The 19779-nt window shown below is 34.7% G+C and overlaps 1 protein-coding gene across 2 annotated transcripts; it reads right to left on the bottom strand.

Annotated features, from left to right (window-relative positions):
- Positions 1–7630: 7630 nt before the first annotated feature.
- Positions 7631–19115, bottom strand: LOC114298201 (PPR containing protein). 2 transcript variants are annotated; one of them, XM_028242730.2, is made up of 9 exons: positions 18874–19115; positions 18426–18714; positions 17226–17349; positions 16778–17119; positions 15574–15736; positions 12809–12932; positions 12644–12709; positions 10783–11043; positions 7631–7899 (listed from the first exon to the last, which is right to left on the bottom strand). In XM_028242730.2, exons 2-9 carry the CDS (start codon positions 18606–18608, stop codon positions 7810–7812), a joined length of 1353 nt encoding a protein of 450 aa, XP_028098531.2. In that variant the 5' UTR covers positions 18609–18714; positions 18874–19115; the 3' UTR covers positions 7631–7809. The 2 variants fall into 2 exon arrangements, with proteins under 2 accessions (XP_028098531.2, XP_082749752.1); XM_082893626.1 differs by lacking the exon at positions 18874–19115 and having other exon boundaries at positions 18426–18871.
- Positions 19116–19779: the final 664 nt, after the last annotated feature.

Raw genomic sequence — 19779 nt, 5'->3', positions numbered from 1 at the left:
AATTCCTGGAGCTGAATCTTCAATTCACTTAACTTGGCGAGTGTAACTCTATACAGTGCCATGGAAATCAGTGTCGTGCCAGGCACTAAATCGATAGAGAACTAAATCTCACGGTGAAGTGGTAAACTAGTGAGATCATCGGGAAAGACGTCCCGGTATTCACAAACTATCCTTGGCAACTCAACTCGGACCACATCACTCTCAACACCCAAGAATGAGACTAAGCTCACCCTGACCACGCGGATCACACACTAGCAACAAGGCTCTATCAACCCGGTCCCCTCAAGAAGTAAAAACAATCACCACTTGAGGTACATATAGTAATCCTCTGACGATAACAATCTATAACAGCCTGATAGGATGACAACCAATCCATGCCCAAAATGACATCAAAGCTCAACGTATCAATCAATACAAATGCAAAAGGAAGTCAACGACCGGCAACCTCTATCCCACAACCCCGACATCCCTGGTCCAACATAACCTCAACACCAATAGGTGATTCTACCCTGAGGGGAGATGCTAACCGATCCACTTCTAACCCCAATGCTGATGCAAATGCAGATGAAATAAAGGAATGGGATGCACCCGTGTTAATCAACACATTAGCAATAGAATTACACAACAAGAAGTTACCTCTCACTACCGAAAGTGCTGGCAACAAATCCGGCGTGGTAACAACATATACACTCCTTGTAGGTCTCTATTCCACCTGCTCACCCCTCGGGGCATAAGTCTGGCACACTGACTGAGTCAATGAGGCTCCCTGATTGGTCATCGAGGCTTGTGCTGACGGTGTAGGCTGATGGCTCTGTGTTTGCCCCTGACCGGATGCACCAGATGTGCCACTCCACCAATGGCAAAACTTCCTCACATGCCCTGATTGCCCACATTGATAACAAGTAGGCGGCTGCCCTCTCCCCTAACTTTGGCTCTGAGAACGAGCTGCAGATGGCGTAGACTATTGCCTCCTCCTTTCTGTGGGCAAATTAAAGACTTGTGGCCCAATTGGCCACATTTGAAACAAGTGATCCCTCCCTAACTACCTCTCTCTGCCCTAGAACTTGGTACAAGAAAAATAGATCTAGACTGTGCTCCCTGGGATTGCTGTAGGGTGGAACCCTCTGCCTCTTACTATTCTGAGTCTCCCCTTGATCCTAATGACTCATCTGCCTAGAGCCCCTCATCCACTCCTCCTCCATCTGAACCACGGTCTCAAGATAAGCCGCCGCCGCCTCCACAAGGAGTCCGTAGTCCCTAATCATAAACCCAACCACTTTGAAAATAAGCCCGGTCCTCAACCTCTTCTTAAACTCAATGCAACGACGTTTCTCCATCGCCACAAGTTCCAGTACAAATTTAGAGATGCTAGTAAAAGCTGCCTCAAACTCAGCTACTCGTGTGTTCAACTACTTGAGCTTCAGAAACTGCTCCCTCAATTTCTGCCTAGTAGTGGGAGGTAATAACTTGTCTTGGAAGGCGTTGACAAAGGCCTCCCAAGTCATTTCAATGCGCCCATGTGCATACTTCCACCATTGACCCTTATCTCTCTTCAGTTGGAAGGATGCCAAGTTCACTCTCAGACCATCGTCCTCAATGCCAAGCATCTTGAACATCTTCACCATCTGCTCGAGCCATTCATCTGCTTTCAAAAGCTCTTTCAGATCCTCCTTAAACTAGTCCAAATTAGACCTGAAAAACTCTATCTTCAGAAAAGACGGCCTTGTTTCAGCAACATGGGCCTAAACTTGATTCTCAGCTCTGAGAATGTCCATGGATTCCTGTAAAACCACCGCCATTTCACAGGCTAAAGTGCCCATGGCCTGCTGACCAACTGATTCATTAACCTGATCAACCCATAGTTTAATTTTGTTATTTAAAAAAAAAATCAAATTGAATAGTTTTTGAATAAAAAAAAAGTAATTAAATAATTTTAATAATCCATGATTTTTTTATATGTATTTATTATTGGTATTGGACAATTTACTTAATAATCTTTTGGTTATGTTGAGTTGGATTGTTATCCAAAAAAAATGTTATCAAGTTGTTGTATTATGTTCAATATTTGTAAAAGTTTAAACCGTCAAATTGATTTGCATCCATCCGCCAATCCGTTTAATCCGCATTCACCAAGTCGGCGGACATATGGGAATTGATTTTTTTTCAATCTGCTAATCTGGAGGACGGATAGCGGATTGGAAGTTTTCCGGCCGTAACCAAACCACGAGCACCCCTAATTGTTTGGTTTTGGCAAATAATATATATATATATATATATATACGGGATAATTTGGTCATTTTGTAGAAGTTTGTTCTTTTGGACAAAATATTTGAGTTTCTAAACCTTTGGCCAATGAAAATTTAAATTTGAATTTATCAACCGAATGCCCAATTTTATTCCAATTAAAACTTAATACAAAAATAATTATATCCAAAACTTTTCAAATTCTTCCATTCTCCAAACTTTTAGCATCAACCTGTTTTTACTGAAATTTCAATTTTTTCATTGAAATACTTCATAGCAAATGTAAGACCATCTCCAACGGTGAACCAAACCCAGCATCAGATTTAAATTTTGATGAAAAACCCACTTTTTCACGCTCCAACGGTTGCACCAAAGTCATACCAAAATGAGAATTTAGCAAACAAGACATCAAACTGAGATCAAGACACAGATTTTACCAAATCACTGTTACTGACCGTTGAAAATGGTACACCGGTCGACCAACCGGTTGCCCGGCCGGTTGACCAACCGGTCAACCAGTAAAAGATTCAAACAGTTCAGGAAAAAAAGTTCAAACCGCTAAAAAAAAAATATATATATATATTTTTGCCTAACCGGTCAACCGGCCGGTCGACCACCCCGGTTGTCCCGAAAAAAGTTCATAAAGTTCAAAAAAAGTTCAGACAATTCGCAAAAAAAAAAAAAAAAAAAAAAAATTTTGGCCTAACCGGTCAACCGGCCGGTCGACCACCCGGTTGTCCCGGGATAGATTTGGTGAAGGTGAACCGTTGGAGCCTGAAGTATCAAATTCAGGAAATGACCATTTTTTAACTCAGATTTGATGAAGTTTTTGATTCACCGTTGGAGATGCTCTAACTGTTTACTCAAATTTCAAAGTAAAAATATAAGGATTGAAGATTGCGCAACATGATTCGCAATTTATTTTACATATAATGTGTCAGAAAAAGATGTATTGTAACATAAGTACTAATTTTATTTTTTTAAGTGCTCTTTGCTTTTGGGTCTGACTTTCTTAGTGCTTTATTAATACAACATGCCGCCTAAAAAATATTTAAAAAAAATCAACAATGAATATTAATTTCAAATTTTGAATTGAATAATAAACTTTAGATGTTCAGTCTTCTATAAAGGCTGCTGGCTGCACATGAGAAAAGAGGAAATAACAATACAAGATAGGTTTAGAATAAAAATTACAAATTAATGATAAAGTTTACCAATTTTAATAATTAAAATGTTACAACTTAATTCTGATTTTCTCAAAACTATTAGGGGCTTCAGAGTTATGACATGTCCATGCCCCCGATCAATTAATAATTGTCATGCTTTCATAGTTTTTCCCCGATCAATAATAAAAATTAGTGAGTCATATCATCTCCACCAATTACATTCGATTTAGGAATATCACACGACCGTGCCCATAGACTTCCAAATTGCATTACTTTAATTACATTAATTTTGTATTTTAAATTTTCACATTGTATTAATTTAGTTCAATTAATAATATTTGCTTTAGTAATTGTACTTAAATCAATGAACAAAATAATTTATTCACTCTCCAAAGTAATTTAGGAGTTGATGTCCAATTTATAAAGCTATTTCTATTTACACCACAAATGTTTGTGAAAAAGTAGAGTGAGTGAGAAAAATAACTAATTTGGAACTGTTAATAAAAAAAGGATAAGATAAATAGTGAAGTAGTCAAATGGACTTTTGGAGATAGAGGGACTTGAACCCTCACAATTTCTAAAGTCGATAGATTTTCTTCTTACTATAAACTTCATTGTTGTTGGTATTGACATTTAGAGTGGTCAGGATGTGGAATTTAGTTATTGAGATTAGATTAATGATTAGTTACACCTAGGAGAGTTGCATGTGATCAATTGTAAACAAGCTCTTGTACACCCATCTTCAAAGCCCGTCCTAATGTTGATAAGGCTTCAAGAGTAGTTACTATGCAAGTGAAGTAAAAATACGCTAGTTAATCTAAGGTATAAGCGAGAAGCTCTGCTAGGGTTTTTGGTTTTTTGATGGGCGAGCGTTCGATAGGAGGTTCTTTTTCAATGGAGGCTTATTGAAAAAGCCATTCGCTTGTCAATTCCTGGAGTAATACTCATAAATAAATTATTGGTGCCAGAATTTTTCACTGACCAAGTGTGATTAGTCTTTATCATCTTGGGCCATGTTTGATTCACAACACTAATAGTGAGGTATTAATAATCCTATTAAATTAGTGTGGTATTAGTTATCCCACCCCTACCCCATTACTAATAATCCTACAAATTTGTTGGATTAATTATCCATTGGATTAATAATCCTAAACCAAAATGTCAAAACAAACATAGGATAATTGGGCCCACGGATTAATAATCCCAATCCTATGCTTTAATCCTTCCAATCAAACATGCCCTTAGTGGCATTGCATCTAAGACCACTCTTAGTGATTGAGAGGTTGTGGGTGGCCAAGAGTGTTCGACAGGAGGTTCATTTGTTGCACCTCTCTATCACCTCTTCTTCTTCTTCTTCCATTTTGATCTAAAAGTCCTAGATCTCAATCTCTCTCTCTCTCTCAAGCGGAGGAAATAGTTGTAATGTAATAGAGAGAAGGCTTGGAAATAGTGGAGGTAGTGATTGGGGTTATGTTTGAAGTTTGAAGTTAGAGTTTGAAATGTTTTGAAATGTTCGCGCGAGGGGGGGGGGGGGGGTTGTATAGCAAAGATGAGTGGTTAGGAATTATGATATATTTGAAATTATAGAAGGTATAATGAGATAAAATTAAATTTTAAAAGGAGTGCAATTAGAAAGTTGGTGTAATAAGATTAATCTTTGTATAAATAGAAGCTCCCTGTATGAAATAGTTCATTCCCTTTTGAATAGAACATATAACCCTTAATTTTTGTTCTTTTTTTTTTTTGGCAGATATTATTAATTAGATTAATTTGACACAATTAGAAAATTTAAAAGAAAAATTTGATACAAATAAAATTATAGAGACCAAATTAATAAAAAAAAAAAAGTCAAATTACAGAGATCACAAATATAATTTACCCTTATTAATCCCAGTCATGCCTATTACATCAAACAAATCACCAACCCAACCATATAACTAGAAAGTCAATAATCACCACTAGTTACATGCTATCCCTATATTAGAAAAGAATAAACATAACAATTGAATCTGTAACTTCACACCACAAACTGATGTTACACAACTAATAGGCAAAAAAACTCTAGTAGTATAATAGACCCTAAAAGGTCAATGAAACTCGACACTCTAAAAAACCCCCCCCCCCCAACCCAACAACTATTCATTCCTCACCCAACCAAAAACAAAAATAGCTAATAGCTCCCAACATAATTTTCTTCTCTCAGAGGTCAATGAAAGACCACACCCTATGGCTGTTCGAAAATCCGTTTAAATCGGTAATCCGGACCGAACCAGATCGAATTATACGGTTTGATTTGGTTCTATTAAGAATTGGTTCGGTTTCGGATTAAGAAATATGCGAACCGTAAAAACGGTTCGGTTAATGGATTTTATGAAAAAATCGTGGTTCGAACCGAACCGAACCAAATTTTGAAAGATATATATATATATATATATATAATATCAAGTTTTATTTTTATTAATTAGTTTTTTATAATTTTAATGATATTACGATGGTATATATATGTAATATTAAGTAATGCCTTAATATTATTAGTTTTTATCATGAGTTAAATATAATTAGTTTGAGTAATTATTTTGCTAATATTAACAATTTATTATTGTAAATAGAAATTTTTGGAACCGTAAACCAAACCGAAACCGAACCGTTTTTTCGGTTTGGTTCTGGTTCGGTTTTATAAGTGTAACGGTCTGATCTGGTTCTCAAAATCACAGAACCGTTAAGATCGGTTTGGTTCTTGAATTTTCTCAAAACCGAACCAATCCGGACCGTGTACACCCCTACCACAACCACCCCCCCCCCAAACAACTATTCATTCCTCACCCAACCAAAAAGAAAAATAGCTAATAGCTCCCAACATAATTTTCTTCTCTCACATCAATTTCTTTTTCTTTTTCTTTTTCTTTCTTTTTTTTTCTTTTTTTTTTTTTTTTTTCTTTAACGTTGTGTTTAAATTTTGTTTGGCTGTTGGTTTATAGGCTTTTCAAAACATTATTTACGCTAAGTTTGGTTGAGAAATTTGAAAAGATATTTGAAATAAATATATATATATATATATATATATATGAAATTAAGTAAAATATAAATATATTCTATTCACATTTTACTTACATTTTCCTTTTATTTTTCTAAATCTTTTTACAAATCTCTCAACTAAACACAACATTAGTGCCCCAAGTTGTATTCTTCCCAATCGAAAAAACCAACTCAACTGAGACCTTAGGCTACAATCCATTCGTGCTATGGTGCATTTGGCTTGGAAGTACTATAGGGTTGGATGCTTCATCTTTAAAACACTAATGTTTTATTTGATTTATTAAAATAAGATAAAATAAAATAAAATGAACATTCTTTAAACCCTATTACGTGATAATCATGGGGAAATTACTATCAGTGGGATCATGAAAAACATATTACATATGCATAAAAAAAATTACTATAATTTTAATTATTAATATTGATAAAATTTACTGTTAATTTGAAATTTTAGACTGATGTGAAATTTTTCCAATAATCATTCCCTTATAATAATGAATAATAATTTCATTAATAATGCAATTTTTCATTTTTTTTTACAATCAACCAAACATAGAAATAAATATTTTGATAAAATAATCATTATATTCTATTCCATTTTAGTAAACCAAAAACTACCAGGCTTGTTTAAAAAAAAATATATATATATATATATTTTGGATCTAGTGATATATTTAGATTCATCAATTCGAAAAGAAAGAAATAATTTTATTTTCGCCCCATCTTTTTTATTTTTTTAGTTTTTTATTCTCCACAAATCTATAACGTCCGAAAATAAATCTACATACATCTAATCCTGTCTAAATTCTTAGCAGAAGCCTTATGCATCGAGACTACCCTTTTGCAAAAGCTCTAATGCTCTGTTTGATTTACCAACATAAAGTGAAATAAAATAATTATTAATTTTATCATAATGTTCATTCTCAACTTTGGTTCACTAAGAAAAATAACAAAAAATGTATTACAAATTGAATCATCACTCATTAGTGTAAATTAATTCATCATTCCATAAAAAGGTTAAAAAATAATAATTTCATTCCATTCTATTTAATATCAGCAAACCAAACACTACACAAGTATTTTCATGAATGGGCTACGAAGGAAATCATAGCTTCGTTATGTTGCAATCGCAGCCAGGCTACAAATACAAAAACAAAAAAATGGAAATTCTCAACAAATCATGAGAGAAATTACTGTACCCAATTAGTTGATCTATCATTTGTTACTCTAAATATTTTGCATTTGTTTCAGAGTATCTCAAAATTACACGGAAGTCAAACACTATAAAATCACAAACTAAATGAAAAATGATATTCACAAGTTATTGTCTACCAATCCAAACTTTACATATGAACACTACAAGTCAGGTCCCTAACCTCTTAACGCCGCATTTCGAACAGAACTTAGAGGTCTCTCTCAAATATGGAGCTCCACATTCATCACAAAACTTTGCCTGTAATTTGAGGCAAATGATAACAGATTAGTGAGCATGAAGTTAGCGGAAAAGGGATGAAATATGTAAACAAATGTTCATCTAGGGCATTTATAGGTGTTCACATCTAACATGCGAACATCTGTATATCCGTGTACTTTGACACATAGCAGGCTGACTCAACCCTAGGTCAATAGGATTTCAAGGTGTTCGCATTGCATATGCAGACATCCACATATCCTTGTACTTTGACACATGGCACACTGACTCAGCCCTAAATTGATAGGATTTTAAGATGTGGGCATCTATAGATGCAACTATCTTTCAATAATAATGATATACTGTTGAGCACAACACTAGGCATAATTCTAGAATCTGCAATTACGGCAAAACATAGCACAGATGAGGAATTTGCATGACTGCAGACATCAGCCAAAAATGATAAGATGATGCATATAATTCATCTAGACGGTGACAATTATATGCAAATAAATCAACCACTCTCAAAACCCAATATAATTCAATTCTGACTGTCAAAGTTCTCTGTAACACTAGAAGCAAGCAGAAAGCCACTTTAAATGGCGAAGTCAAGAGCAGTAACTGATGATTCTGAGATATGTACCGATTTTGTGATGGATACAATTTTGGGGGGGAATTTAATAATAATGCTGTATTTCAGGTATTCAAATAACAAGGCAGCGTTAATTCCAGTAACAAACAGGATAGAGAAAGAGAGAGAGAAGCAACAGTGCAAGGTTCTGAAAAGCGGTTGCGGTCGCCGTAACGGTGGCCGTGGCGCGGTTGCGGGGTGTGAAGGCCGTAGCTTAACGGTTGCGGTAACCGAAACCGTGAAATTTTTTATTTTTCGCACAATTTGAAAAAACTTACTGATATGCACATTTTTTTTCCATGATCATATTTATTGGGTTTTAAAATAAATATTGATTAATTTTTGTAAATTTTTAAATTTGATCCAATATATTTCATATTTTTAAATCACTATAAACTGAATTTTTTACATTTTATTTTAATAATTAATGATTTTATATTATACAAAAAATCAATCACTACCTATTATATATACGATAAATAATGGCAAAAGTAAGAAAATAAATAAAAGCCTAAATATATATATATATATATATATATATTTTTTAATCAAGCCAAATAGATAATGACGACACTTATTATTATTATTATTATTTTCAAACAATATATAAATAGACACACACAAACAAAATGGTTGAGTGATAGCAGCTGAATAGAATAGCATAGGTCTTCCAGCTTCAACAAATCAATAACATGTTCTTCATCTTCCCTCTTCTCTCTCTCTATCTCTTGCTCCTCCATCTTCCATCTTCTCTCTCTATCTCTTCCCCCATTTTTCAACTTTTTTACTTTCTTTTTTTTTTTTTGTGTTTTTTCGAAAGAAGCAATTCAGAACCGTTACGTAACAGGCCGTTACGGCTATTATGGCACCGTTACGACCGCTATAGCAGCTGCTATGGCCGACACACCTATGAATCTCAATCACATTGCAAAAGCGGCCGTAACGGGTGACAGTAACCATCACAACCGTTACGTAACGGCGTTACGTAACGGTTGCGGCCGCTTTTTAAAACCTTGATGAGAATAAATATATAATATTTAAATAGATGACATATGATAAATATATATAGAATTATATATGTTGTAGGTGTCCTCCGCATGCCATGGTTTTTGAAAATTTAAGTGTCCATGTCCATGTCTATGCTACTTAGATCCCAACTTTGATTTGATAACAACATGTGTACCGAAAAACAGCAAGCAGTTGAGGATATCACTAAATAATATAGACAAAGGCCCTGTTTGGTAGAGCTGTGGAAAAGTGCTTATAGCTTATGCCTTAATTGCTTATAACTTATAACTATGAACATAAACTGATTTCTGACTTATAAATTAAGCATCTCCTGCCCCACTCAAGGAATAAGCTGATTTCTGACTTACAAAAAGCTATAAGCTGCATTGTTAAGCTAAACCAAACACATCAAAAGAGCTTAAATTAAGCTGAAAGCTGAAATAAGCAGCTTTTAAGCTGCACCAAACAGGCACAAAGAAAGCTACCACGAGCAAGCTCTTTTGATAAAGATAATCACTCCCTCTATTCTGCACATTTAGAGCACAACTACCAATATACACTTCGCTAGCATGTTGGGTCCAAATTCATGACTCCAAATTTAGTGTTTACCTTGCCCCTCCATGGACCAACCAACGTATCATCTTAAATGGGGATCGCACATATAGCAACAATATTTTACAAATATTTAATAGTTTTTTCAATACTATAAAAAAGCTAATATTTACAAATTTAGTTAAGAAAAACTAATGAAATCACATGAAACAATACTGCAAAAAATAAGTGTAAAAACAAATGGTATTTTTTTCTAGCTACGCCCTGTCCATAATCCTTTCAGTTTCCAATAAGGAAAATAATCTATTTGGAACAGAATCTTGAAGCCAACAGTCTTTTATTCACATGGGCTTCCTGAGGACTGAGAAATTATTGCTTCTCACAAAAGGACTTCCTGAGCTAGGCCCATTTGAAGCCCTCTCAAAAGCTTCCTAATATACCTGCATCTAGTGTAATATCTCTATTTAAACAATGTGACACAATGCATTCTCAAAAGGGCTTGACTCATGCATGAGTGTCAGTGTATCACCACCATGAGGGTGACTAGTGAATTAACTAGAATAACTACCAAGCATGTCTGCAACGTTTTAAAGAGACAGAGATTAAACATCAGTATTCTATGACAGCAAAGATCAGCATGATAATTCTCAATGCAAAATAACAACCAAAAGGGAATTTTTTTTTTTTTAAATATGTATATAAGAAAGAGAAACTTTATTTCAGAAAATCCTTACTAGTACATGCAAGCGCCCGCCCACATGACCTCCCGAGAGCGGTTGTAAGCAAGCCATGTGCTGGGAAATGGTTGGCGACTGCTGGGTGTGAGCAATTTCAGGCAAGTGTGGAGGTGGTCCACACTGATGGTTGTGAGAAAAGTGAGATAAATGTTGAGTTTGGTGAATAGCATGCTGATGGTTGTGCAAGGAATGAAACTGAGGCTGATGAGCCAGTGGCTGCATATGAGGTTTACATGAGGTTTGCTGCTGATTTTCGGACTGCAAAAACAGAAAGAAAGAAGGGAGAAAAAAAAAAGCATATGAGTTTCCAGTCTTGTAGAATATATGTTAGAAACACCGAGTACGTAAGGAGTTGCACCAACATTATAACTCAGCTAAACTAGATAACAAAGAAAGTTGAACCCAGCCTTTTATGTAACTGCTCAAGGTTTGAAGTGCAGGTGAAGTCGACACCACATGGAAGCCATGCCTTAAGTATAATAGCATTTTGTGAAACCAAGAGATCTAGATAAAAATTGTATGTTCTAGAAAACTTGAGAACATATGATCACACTTCCGGATTAAAAATCACACTCCCTGTTTAGCCATGAAAGACCTGCAATGCTATTCCAGGTGAACCCCAGTGCATGGAGCAAAGGGTACTACAAACAAAGTCTGATATTAATAATGACTCCTCTTACACTTCTATTCCCATTTTCCTAACCAACCATTTCGTTTCTTATAACTAGGCCACTTCAAAATTCTTGAACTACTATGACGCTGTCAAACTTGTATTAAGAGACTTTCTTCAGTAAACATTATTTACATTTTTTGAGCAATTGACTTTGTAAGGGCTAGGAATAGCATGGTTGTAAATTTCATGTGTGACATTAAGCTAGAAATCAAAGCCTTCATGTAAGGAAGCACATTGTCCAACTAAGAAGCCAAACCTTGAAGAATTCATTGAAGGAGTGATGTAGAAGTTTCACCAACACAATTACTCCTCTCAAAAAGGCATTGAACCAAGCGAAGACCAAGAGGATCAAGGCTAAGCCTAAAAAGCTCCAGTCAGGTCAACTTGGTCAACCAACATTGGTTTTGGTCAACCAAGATCGAAGCTTGGTCACTTGGCTGACCAGCCACAGAGGTTGGTCACTTTTTGTCAACCACGCTGGCCTTTGGTTGAATAAATAGTAACTTAGTCAACCAACTTGGATCAAATTTCAAATAATATAGCCGAAATAGCTGTTGGAGGCTTGGCTATATATAGGATAACTTGTGTTCCTTAAAGAACTTGGTGATTCTTTTTCTAATATAGAATTTTCTATATATATGAATACTTCTGTAGCTAGAAACTCAAAACTCAGCTCAATCAGGCTAATAGAATTGTCTCATTGGACTAAGCCATCAATCTAGAGATTTACAAGGCTCAACAGAAAATTTCAATGAACCATCTGTCTTTAAACCTCCAAACGAGTCTGCGAAAGTCCTGATTCAAAGATGGTAACCAAAATTTATGCCACAATATCTCTAAGAATAAGAAAGTAGACAATCGATCAAAAATTAGAAACAAAACATCAACTACCATGTTAAGAAAAGTCAAGAGGTTTCTCTACTCTCTTGATATAACATAAACCAGAACAGAAGCTCATAAGCTGAACAACACAAGCTTATTTGTATGCAAACCCAATACTATATGCATCCTAGATAAGGTGCGCTTAAGAAAGATGCCTCCAAAATACATATATAAACACACACACACACACACAATAAAATGTCAATGTAAATCAATGAATCATATGGTCAGAATCCCATTAGAACAATACGTGCCTATAACAGAAGCATGAAGCTAAAATAAAAAAAATAAAAAAAAACTTACTTCATTGACAGAGCGGTAACCTTGACTGGTAGCCATTGGAGAAGAACTGTCTGAGCCAGGGAAATTCTGAGGAAATAAATTAGAAGGATGATGCATTAGCTAAACATTCAATTGTAGTGGGACTAAAAACAATCAGCCCACTAGCATAATGTGTGTCAAGCTTACAGGCAAACTGGGGATACTGGGCACAGAGTTTGAGGCACAACGCCTGTACTTGTGTCTTGGCGAGTAAAACTTATAGTCTCGAGCAGAGACAGCTACTTCATTCCGCCCTGTCAATCTCCTGAACCTATAGAAAGCAGCATGCTAGTCAGACCGAAAAAATATATGTTGCCAACATATACTGATGCACATTACTCAAACGAATACAAAAACCATGAGCAATTAGAAGCCAACAAATACAGTTAATTTTTAACAACACAATTCACCTTCAAGTAAAGTGACTGTAGTTACAATTATGAACAAATAAACAACCATGATGTCAATGATATTTCTTTTACAAAATAAAGTGTATCCATTAGCCGGTAGCTCTCAAATGAAATGAAGGTTGATGGAGTGAGTGTTTTGAGTCATCTGCATACCACAAGCACAAATTACAATGCATGAGATATGGGAATGAGCCTATTCGCACACACTACAATGCATGAGATATGAGAATGAGCCTATTTTTTTAGACTCTAAAGAAGTCAAATTCAGGGAAACCATTTTTTTGTCCTCCTAAAGATTAATAAATTCAGGACAGCAAAAAAAAAAAATTAAAAATAAGAGACAGACTAAAGGAACAAATGGAATTTGTTAAAGCTTCCTGCCAAATTTCAAGGTGAAAAAAAATATCACAGAAAAGGTTTTGTTCCCCATATACTAGGGAAAAAGCAAGCCATTTCAACAACATGGAACTAAAACAAAGCACACAAAATAAGGCATAACAATAATGACAAGCCGTAATGACAAAAGTGGCTAGAATAATTTTAATATGTGACCAAAATAGGACTCGTTGCGTCAGTGCCAAAGAATCAATAAAGATAAAATTGTTTAATTCTCATTCTGAAACTGGATTAAACTTTCCTTACTAGGCAAAGTGATTCGCACCTTCGTTACACAAAGCGCTAACAAGGGCAGGGTTGAGGACAGAGGAGCAAGGGCTCACAGAAGAGTCTAAGTTGAGCACGTAGGGGAGCGTTTATGTTTATGCTACATAAATATTGTAAGATTTTTTTTTTTTTTTTTTTGGCTTAGTTGTGATATATATGTTAAATGTTCATGAACACTACCATTTAAACTGTTAAAATAAGCATAATAAATTCTCATTACATTGTCTAGCACTCTAGTGTACATTTTTGTCCCTATTTTGATTTGTTCTTTATTTTTTGCCCTCAGTTCATTATGATGTAGATTGATGTATTCATCTTTTTTCCCCTCACTTAATATATCTATTCTCTGTAGATTTTCTTTTTCTTTAGTAGCTTTTCTTTTGTTTTTTTGGGATTCTTATGTTTGAGTACATTCCAATTAGAACCACAATTCTATCTTGACCAATAATCAAAATTTCATTTTGATGTACTGATTATGCTTAACTTAGAAAGAGAAATATTATGAAAACATAAAAGAAACCAAAAAGAAAAAAAAAATGGAAACACATGGAAATACTTAGAAACAGAAGCTTGAACCTATAAAAATAATGAATGTGTTTGAGGCCTACACATCACTTAACTGAAGGGCACAAAAAATCAATTTGGAAGTAAATTCAATGGTGAACCCAATCATTAAATTAATGTTAAACAAATCACTTGTATCAAGTACAACTGTTTAAGTTTATACAATTCTAAATGTGCATAAGATTCCAACCAAATAAGATTTATCAAATTACCAAAAATGATAATTGTACATAGAACTGACTAAGGTTCAACGGCTTATTAAAGAGTGGAAACACACGTCACTAATACCAATGACAAAGGGGATGTCTGGGCTGGAAGTGGAGCAACCAAGCAGAAGAGATATTTGGGCGAGAGACAGAGGAGAAACTTTATTCCCATTAGCAATTGTTACTAAAGTCATTTTAAGATGCCCTTGAGAAGATTCAATTTACAAAATCTTGGTTTTGCATGGTCTTGAATGCATGTAAATGCCATAAAACCAGTTATTAAGAATTTTGAGGTCCAAAAGGAAAGGTTTTCATTTATTCAAAAAAGTACAGGGGACCACCACGCTCTACAACTTTTCAAGATCAGAGAGTGTTTGTAATTTAAAGCATAGAATGATAAAACACAAAAAATCTAGCTGCTCCCAAATGAATTTCCAATAACCCACTTGAATAGTTTTCACTTCATGGGAATGTCTCAGATCAGAGAAGATGGTCATCCTCTATGGCAGATCTCCTTTGGAGGTTTAAACAATTTAAGAAAATTCCCATAACATTTTTGAATTTAGAACAATGACAAAAATGTGACTTCACGTCATCCGCTTCCAATAACTGACTTTCCAACCAAGAATAATGCTTTTATTGGGAGACAACAAGGATACCTCTTATATATATTTATTATTTAAATTTCATCCTTTCATTCTCCTCCACATAACTTTAAAAGCATTTTCAAAAAAAAAAAAAATCTCCACTTACTCTAAAAGCTAAAACCTCTCTCATGTTTGTTTGCTATGGCTTCCTTCTAAATATGAGCTTATATTAAAAGTGATCCATTAACCATGCATCAAACAAAAATGTACTTACATTGAACCAATGTTTAAGAAAAGAAAAAGTCAATCACGAAAAAACAAATCCAAAAATACTTTAACTGAGGATAAGTGTCTGCATAACGAAATGGCACGTTTTACCAATCCCCAAATGAAATTATGTGACTGTACAAGACTAACCATGACATGTTCAAAACTAAGCACAAAAAGTACAGCACACGTGCAAAATTCAGTACTCAACCTACCATTCTGCATCATCAATACGCATACTAGTAGGTTTTTCAACGATAGCTAGACCGTTGACCACCACAAAACGAACCCGCTTCTCCTCTTGTATTACTAACTCTGGAAATCTCGTCCTTGTTTCAAGAGAAGTTGCCAATTCTCTTCTCTTAAATATGTAAGTTCCTGAATGTCAATTATAAAAATAATAGAAGCCAATTAATATAGAGAATGGATACTTCTTTAGAAGAAGAAAGATTTTTTTTCTCTCAAAAAATTTGGAGGCCCATAACTAGACTTTAAATGAAATTATTCTTTCTTCTTCTCTATTTTATTATTTTATTATTTTCAAATTTTTTGTGGGGGCTAGGGATGTAAAAAATGCAATTTGTGATAGTAATAACCTATGAAGCACTGACACTTCAAAACAAGGGACGTAGCCGTGTTGGCCAAGCAAACATGGCGGGGACACTTATGGGACATACTACATAGCGTGTTCCTTTATTTAATTAATTTATTTTCAAGGGACACTTCAGGGAGATGCTTAGGACATGCCAACTAGTCTTTTCCCACATTTTTTTTAGTGCTTTTGATGAATGTTGAATGTTTATTGTTTTTTCCTTAGATTTAAATACTTAATAGATCATCCATAAAAAATATATAAACGGCAAGTGTTAATTTAAAAGTTTTTTTTAAAATACAGAATTAGAGTTAATTTTTGTTAATTTTGATTGTTTGTGGATGTAATATTAATCTAAATAGCAAATAAAAATATATGAAAAAATATTTTATTGCTGGTGTCCTCATTTTTTTGAAATCACCGTGTTCATGTCCATATCCGTATCCTGTCCATGCTCTTCGGTGATAACTCATTAAAATGCTTCAAGAAAATCAGCAAACTATTTTATACACCATGGGAATCAAATAGGACCAAAGGCCCATACCCAAACTTAAATGTGTTGGAACATACTCAAACAAAAAAAAGGGTACAAGTCATCATACAACCCAAATGAACACACCTCATGAAATACAAAAAGACTCAATAAATTTTAGGAAACAAGCTCAGTGAAATGTTTTGACAGATGAATTAGATTCATGATTCATCTCAATCCTTATGCAATATATGTCAAAACCAAACAATACATACGCAGAACAAAGTGGATTCCAATTCCTCATAACAGAATTCGGTTATAAACCAATGCACCGAAAAACGAAATAGCTCAATACCTTTTCTGGGGAATTTCTTAGCAAGCTTTCTGTACAAACCACCAGCTGCTTCAAGGGCCACCCCAATCGTCTTTCCACGAAAGCCATTCACAGAAGAGACCCTCATGTTCACTTCACTTACCAAACTTTCATACATATTTGCCACATACATCAAGGGCAACGCCAACCTTGCATCTCCTTCATAATGGATCTCCCTTGATTTCCTCTTGCTTAGCTTATCTTGAGCAGACTGAGCTGTATAGTCAGCCTCAGAATCTGGTACTTCGATTACATGCGAGCTTATAAAGTGATCCACAACAATGTCCAAAAACCTTGCCCTTGCATTTTCAATCGGCGAAATATCTAAGTTGAAGTTAAATTCAAGTTAGTTAATAGTTAAAACAAAAGATCAAAAACTTTTAATGGCCATTAGTTGAAGACCAAACAGATAATCAAGAAAGTAAGCAACCATCAGTAGTCAAAATATCGTAGGGACCCCTTGAAGAACCATTATTTTCTAAAGTAGAGCGATCTTCCTCCACTCCTACACTCTGAAGTGGTAAAGAATTCCTGTAGGGTTCATGAATGCAGTCCTGAAAGGAGAAAACAATTGCATGATGAGAACTAATTGAGAGAGATAAGGATAGGGGAAACTTGAGCTCCCTCTGTCTACAAAGGGGGTGTAGAAGAATTAATTAGTTGAATCTTAAATTTTGTGGTGACTGAGTTTCAACAATATCAAAATCTAAAATTGAAAAGCCTAATGTAAATATTCCCTCATTTTTTTCTACTTTAAGCAAGGGAACAACATCCACATATCATGATGTAGCTAGCAAGTTAGGTTCATTGCCAAGTAAATAATATACATGGGATAATGTGGATTCCAAGGAACCTAAAATTAGGTTAGACAAAACATTAAGGATTGAGGGGAGTGGTAGCTGCTTGGTGAAGAACAAAAACTAATTAAGCACCTTACCTATGTTTTCTCTGCCTAAATTTTCATTTCTCCAAGGAAACAAAAAAGTGGGTCGTTTTCCGGTTTTCAAAACAACCCACTTTTTATGCTCCATATATTTGGGCATTTTCTGGCGTTTGGTAAGATGAAAAATGAAAATTCGCCTATTTGGGCCAATAATGTTTTCCACTTTTAAAAAGCAGAAAAGAAAACGACTAAAATCTTACCAATGTCACCACACTACCACCACCACTACTATCACTTCCACCACTACACCACCATCACCACTGTCACCACCACCATCACTGTCGCCATTACCACCGCTGCCACCCAAACCACCACACCCCCTCCACCTCCACTTTCGTCTCACCACCACCACCAAACATAAATGAAAATGTTTATTTTACAGAAAAAAATTTCCGTAGAAAATGTTTTCTGTTAAATATTTCCACCCAAACAAACGGAGCGTTAGAAACACCAAGCAGTTTTTGAAAATTAATTTCGCACAAAAATAAGAATAATTTGAAAACAAAAGATTATTTTCGAACTTTTCATTGTTTTGCTTCCAAAAAAAAAAAAAAAAAAACCCCGAAAAACAGAAACAAAGAAAATGAAAAGACAACCAAACAGATCTGAATTCGAATTCACTGAGACACAAAAACAGAGTATGAGCAATAGACAAAACTTGAAAACAAGAAAAACAAAAACACTCACAACAGCACTCGATTCATCGTCGTTTTCCAAGCTGTCTTCAGTGATGGCGTCGCGATCGACCTCGCCGAGACCTTCGATCTCCCCGGGACGACCATCGACGGTGTTGAGATCATGCAAAGAGCTCTCAATATATGAATTCGCCGATCTCAGATTGTAGTGCTGTACTGGAACCCTAGTCCCCATCAATCCCCTCCAAAAACAACAATCCAATTAAATCCTTCAAAACTCTCTCCTTCGTCGTCTCTTTTTCTTCTTCTTCTTCTTCTTCTTCTTCTTCTTCTCTTTTGATCTGTCAAGTACAAAGAGGATTCAGAGGCCATTGTGAGAATTGAGTGATTGTGTGTGAGAGATTCAAATTTGAAGAGAGAGATTGATCAGACACAGTGAGGAGAGAGAGAGAGAGAGAGAGAGAGAGAGAGAGAGAGAGAGTCCAAGCCTGAGACCGTACCTGAGCTTTCGCTGTGCGAAGGCAGTGTCCAAGCCTACCTCCGATGTCCGCCCCAGCTTCCAAGCCGGTAGGGGCATAAGGTCCACTTATGCATAGTAGATGGGTTATGATTTGGTGCGGCGCGCTAGTTAGCCATTCGGGAAATTACAAAAATCAATGGATTTTTAATTATTAAAATCAATAATGTTAGAGAAGTTATTTGTTGGTTTAACATAATATCACGTGATATTCTATATATATTGTGATTGAAATTCATGATTTTGTATTTGATAATTGAAAAATATGAGAGGTAGGAATGGTCACGGTTTGACTTTGGAGTAAGTTTATAGAAATTTACCCTCATGTCATATCGGAGACGGGAGACAACTCAATTTTGTAAGTTGAAAAAAGAAAATATTAATAAAAATTATAAATAATATAGTATATTATGAATACTTAATAAGAATTATATTATATACGATAGAAAATAAATTAATAAAAATTAATATAAAATATAATATTTTAGTATTTTAATTTTATTATAATTATAAATAAATAAATATATTTAACTACTAAATTTTTTGATCATCCTAATGAGAGAATATAGTGGTTTGTAATTGGATAGGGACATAACTACGTGATGCCTCTGGACTAACTAAATTTTTTTCATAACGTTAGAATACTAATTAGTATACTAACTACAAACAATGTTAGGTAGGACCATATTAAGTAATGAAATTTACATGTATATTATAGTGTGTTAGTTAATCACTTATTTGAAGAAAAAAATTTAAAAACTTCAATTGAATTGAAATTTTCCCATGATCATTCTTTTATATTGATGAATAATCATTTCATTTGTAATGTGTTTTTTATGAAAAGAAAAAAATTAGGAGAAAATTACAAAAAAATAAAAATAAAAGTGAT

Source organism: Camellia sinensis, chromosome 11 (assembly GCF_055761805.1).
Source record: "Camellia sinensis isolate YWXY chromosome 11, ASM5576180v1, whole genome shotgun sequence".
Classification (NCBI taxonomy): domain Eukaryota; kingdom Viridiplantae; phylum Streptophyta; class Magnoliopsida; order Ericales; family Theaceae; genus Camellia; species Camellia sinensis.
Note: the sequence above shows the minus strand (reverse complement) of the source record. Positions and strands in the feature narration are given on the sequence as shown.

Excerpts from the sequence above, each read along its gene's own strand:
- LOC114298201 (XM_028242730.2), bottom strand. The coding sequence starts at position 18,608 with ATGGGGACTAGGGTTCCAGTACAGCACTACAATCTGAGATCGGCGAAT. Across the intron at positions 17,120-17,225 it reads CGATATTTTGACTACTGATG|ATATTTCGCCGATTGAAAAT; the intron begins GTTGCTTACTTT and ends ACTTCAACTTAG. Across the intron at positions 11,044-12,643 it reads GTTACCGCTCTGTCAATGAA|TCCGAAAATCAGCAGCAAAC; the intron begins GTAAGTTTTTTT and ends CTGTTTTTGCAG.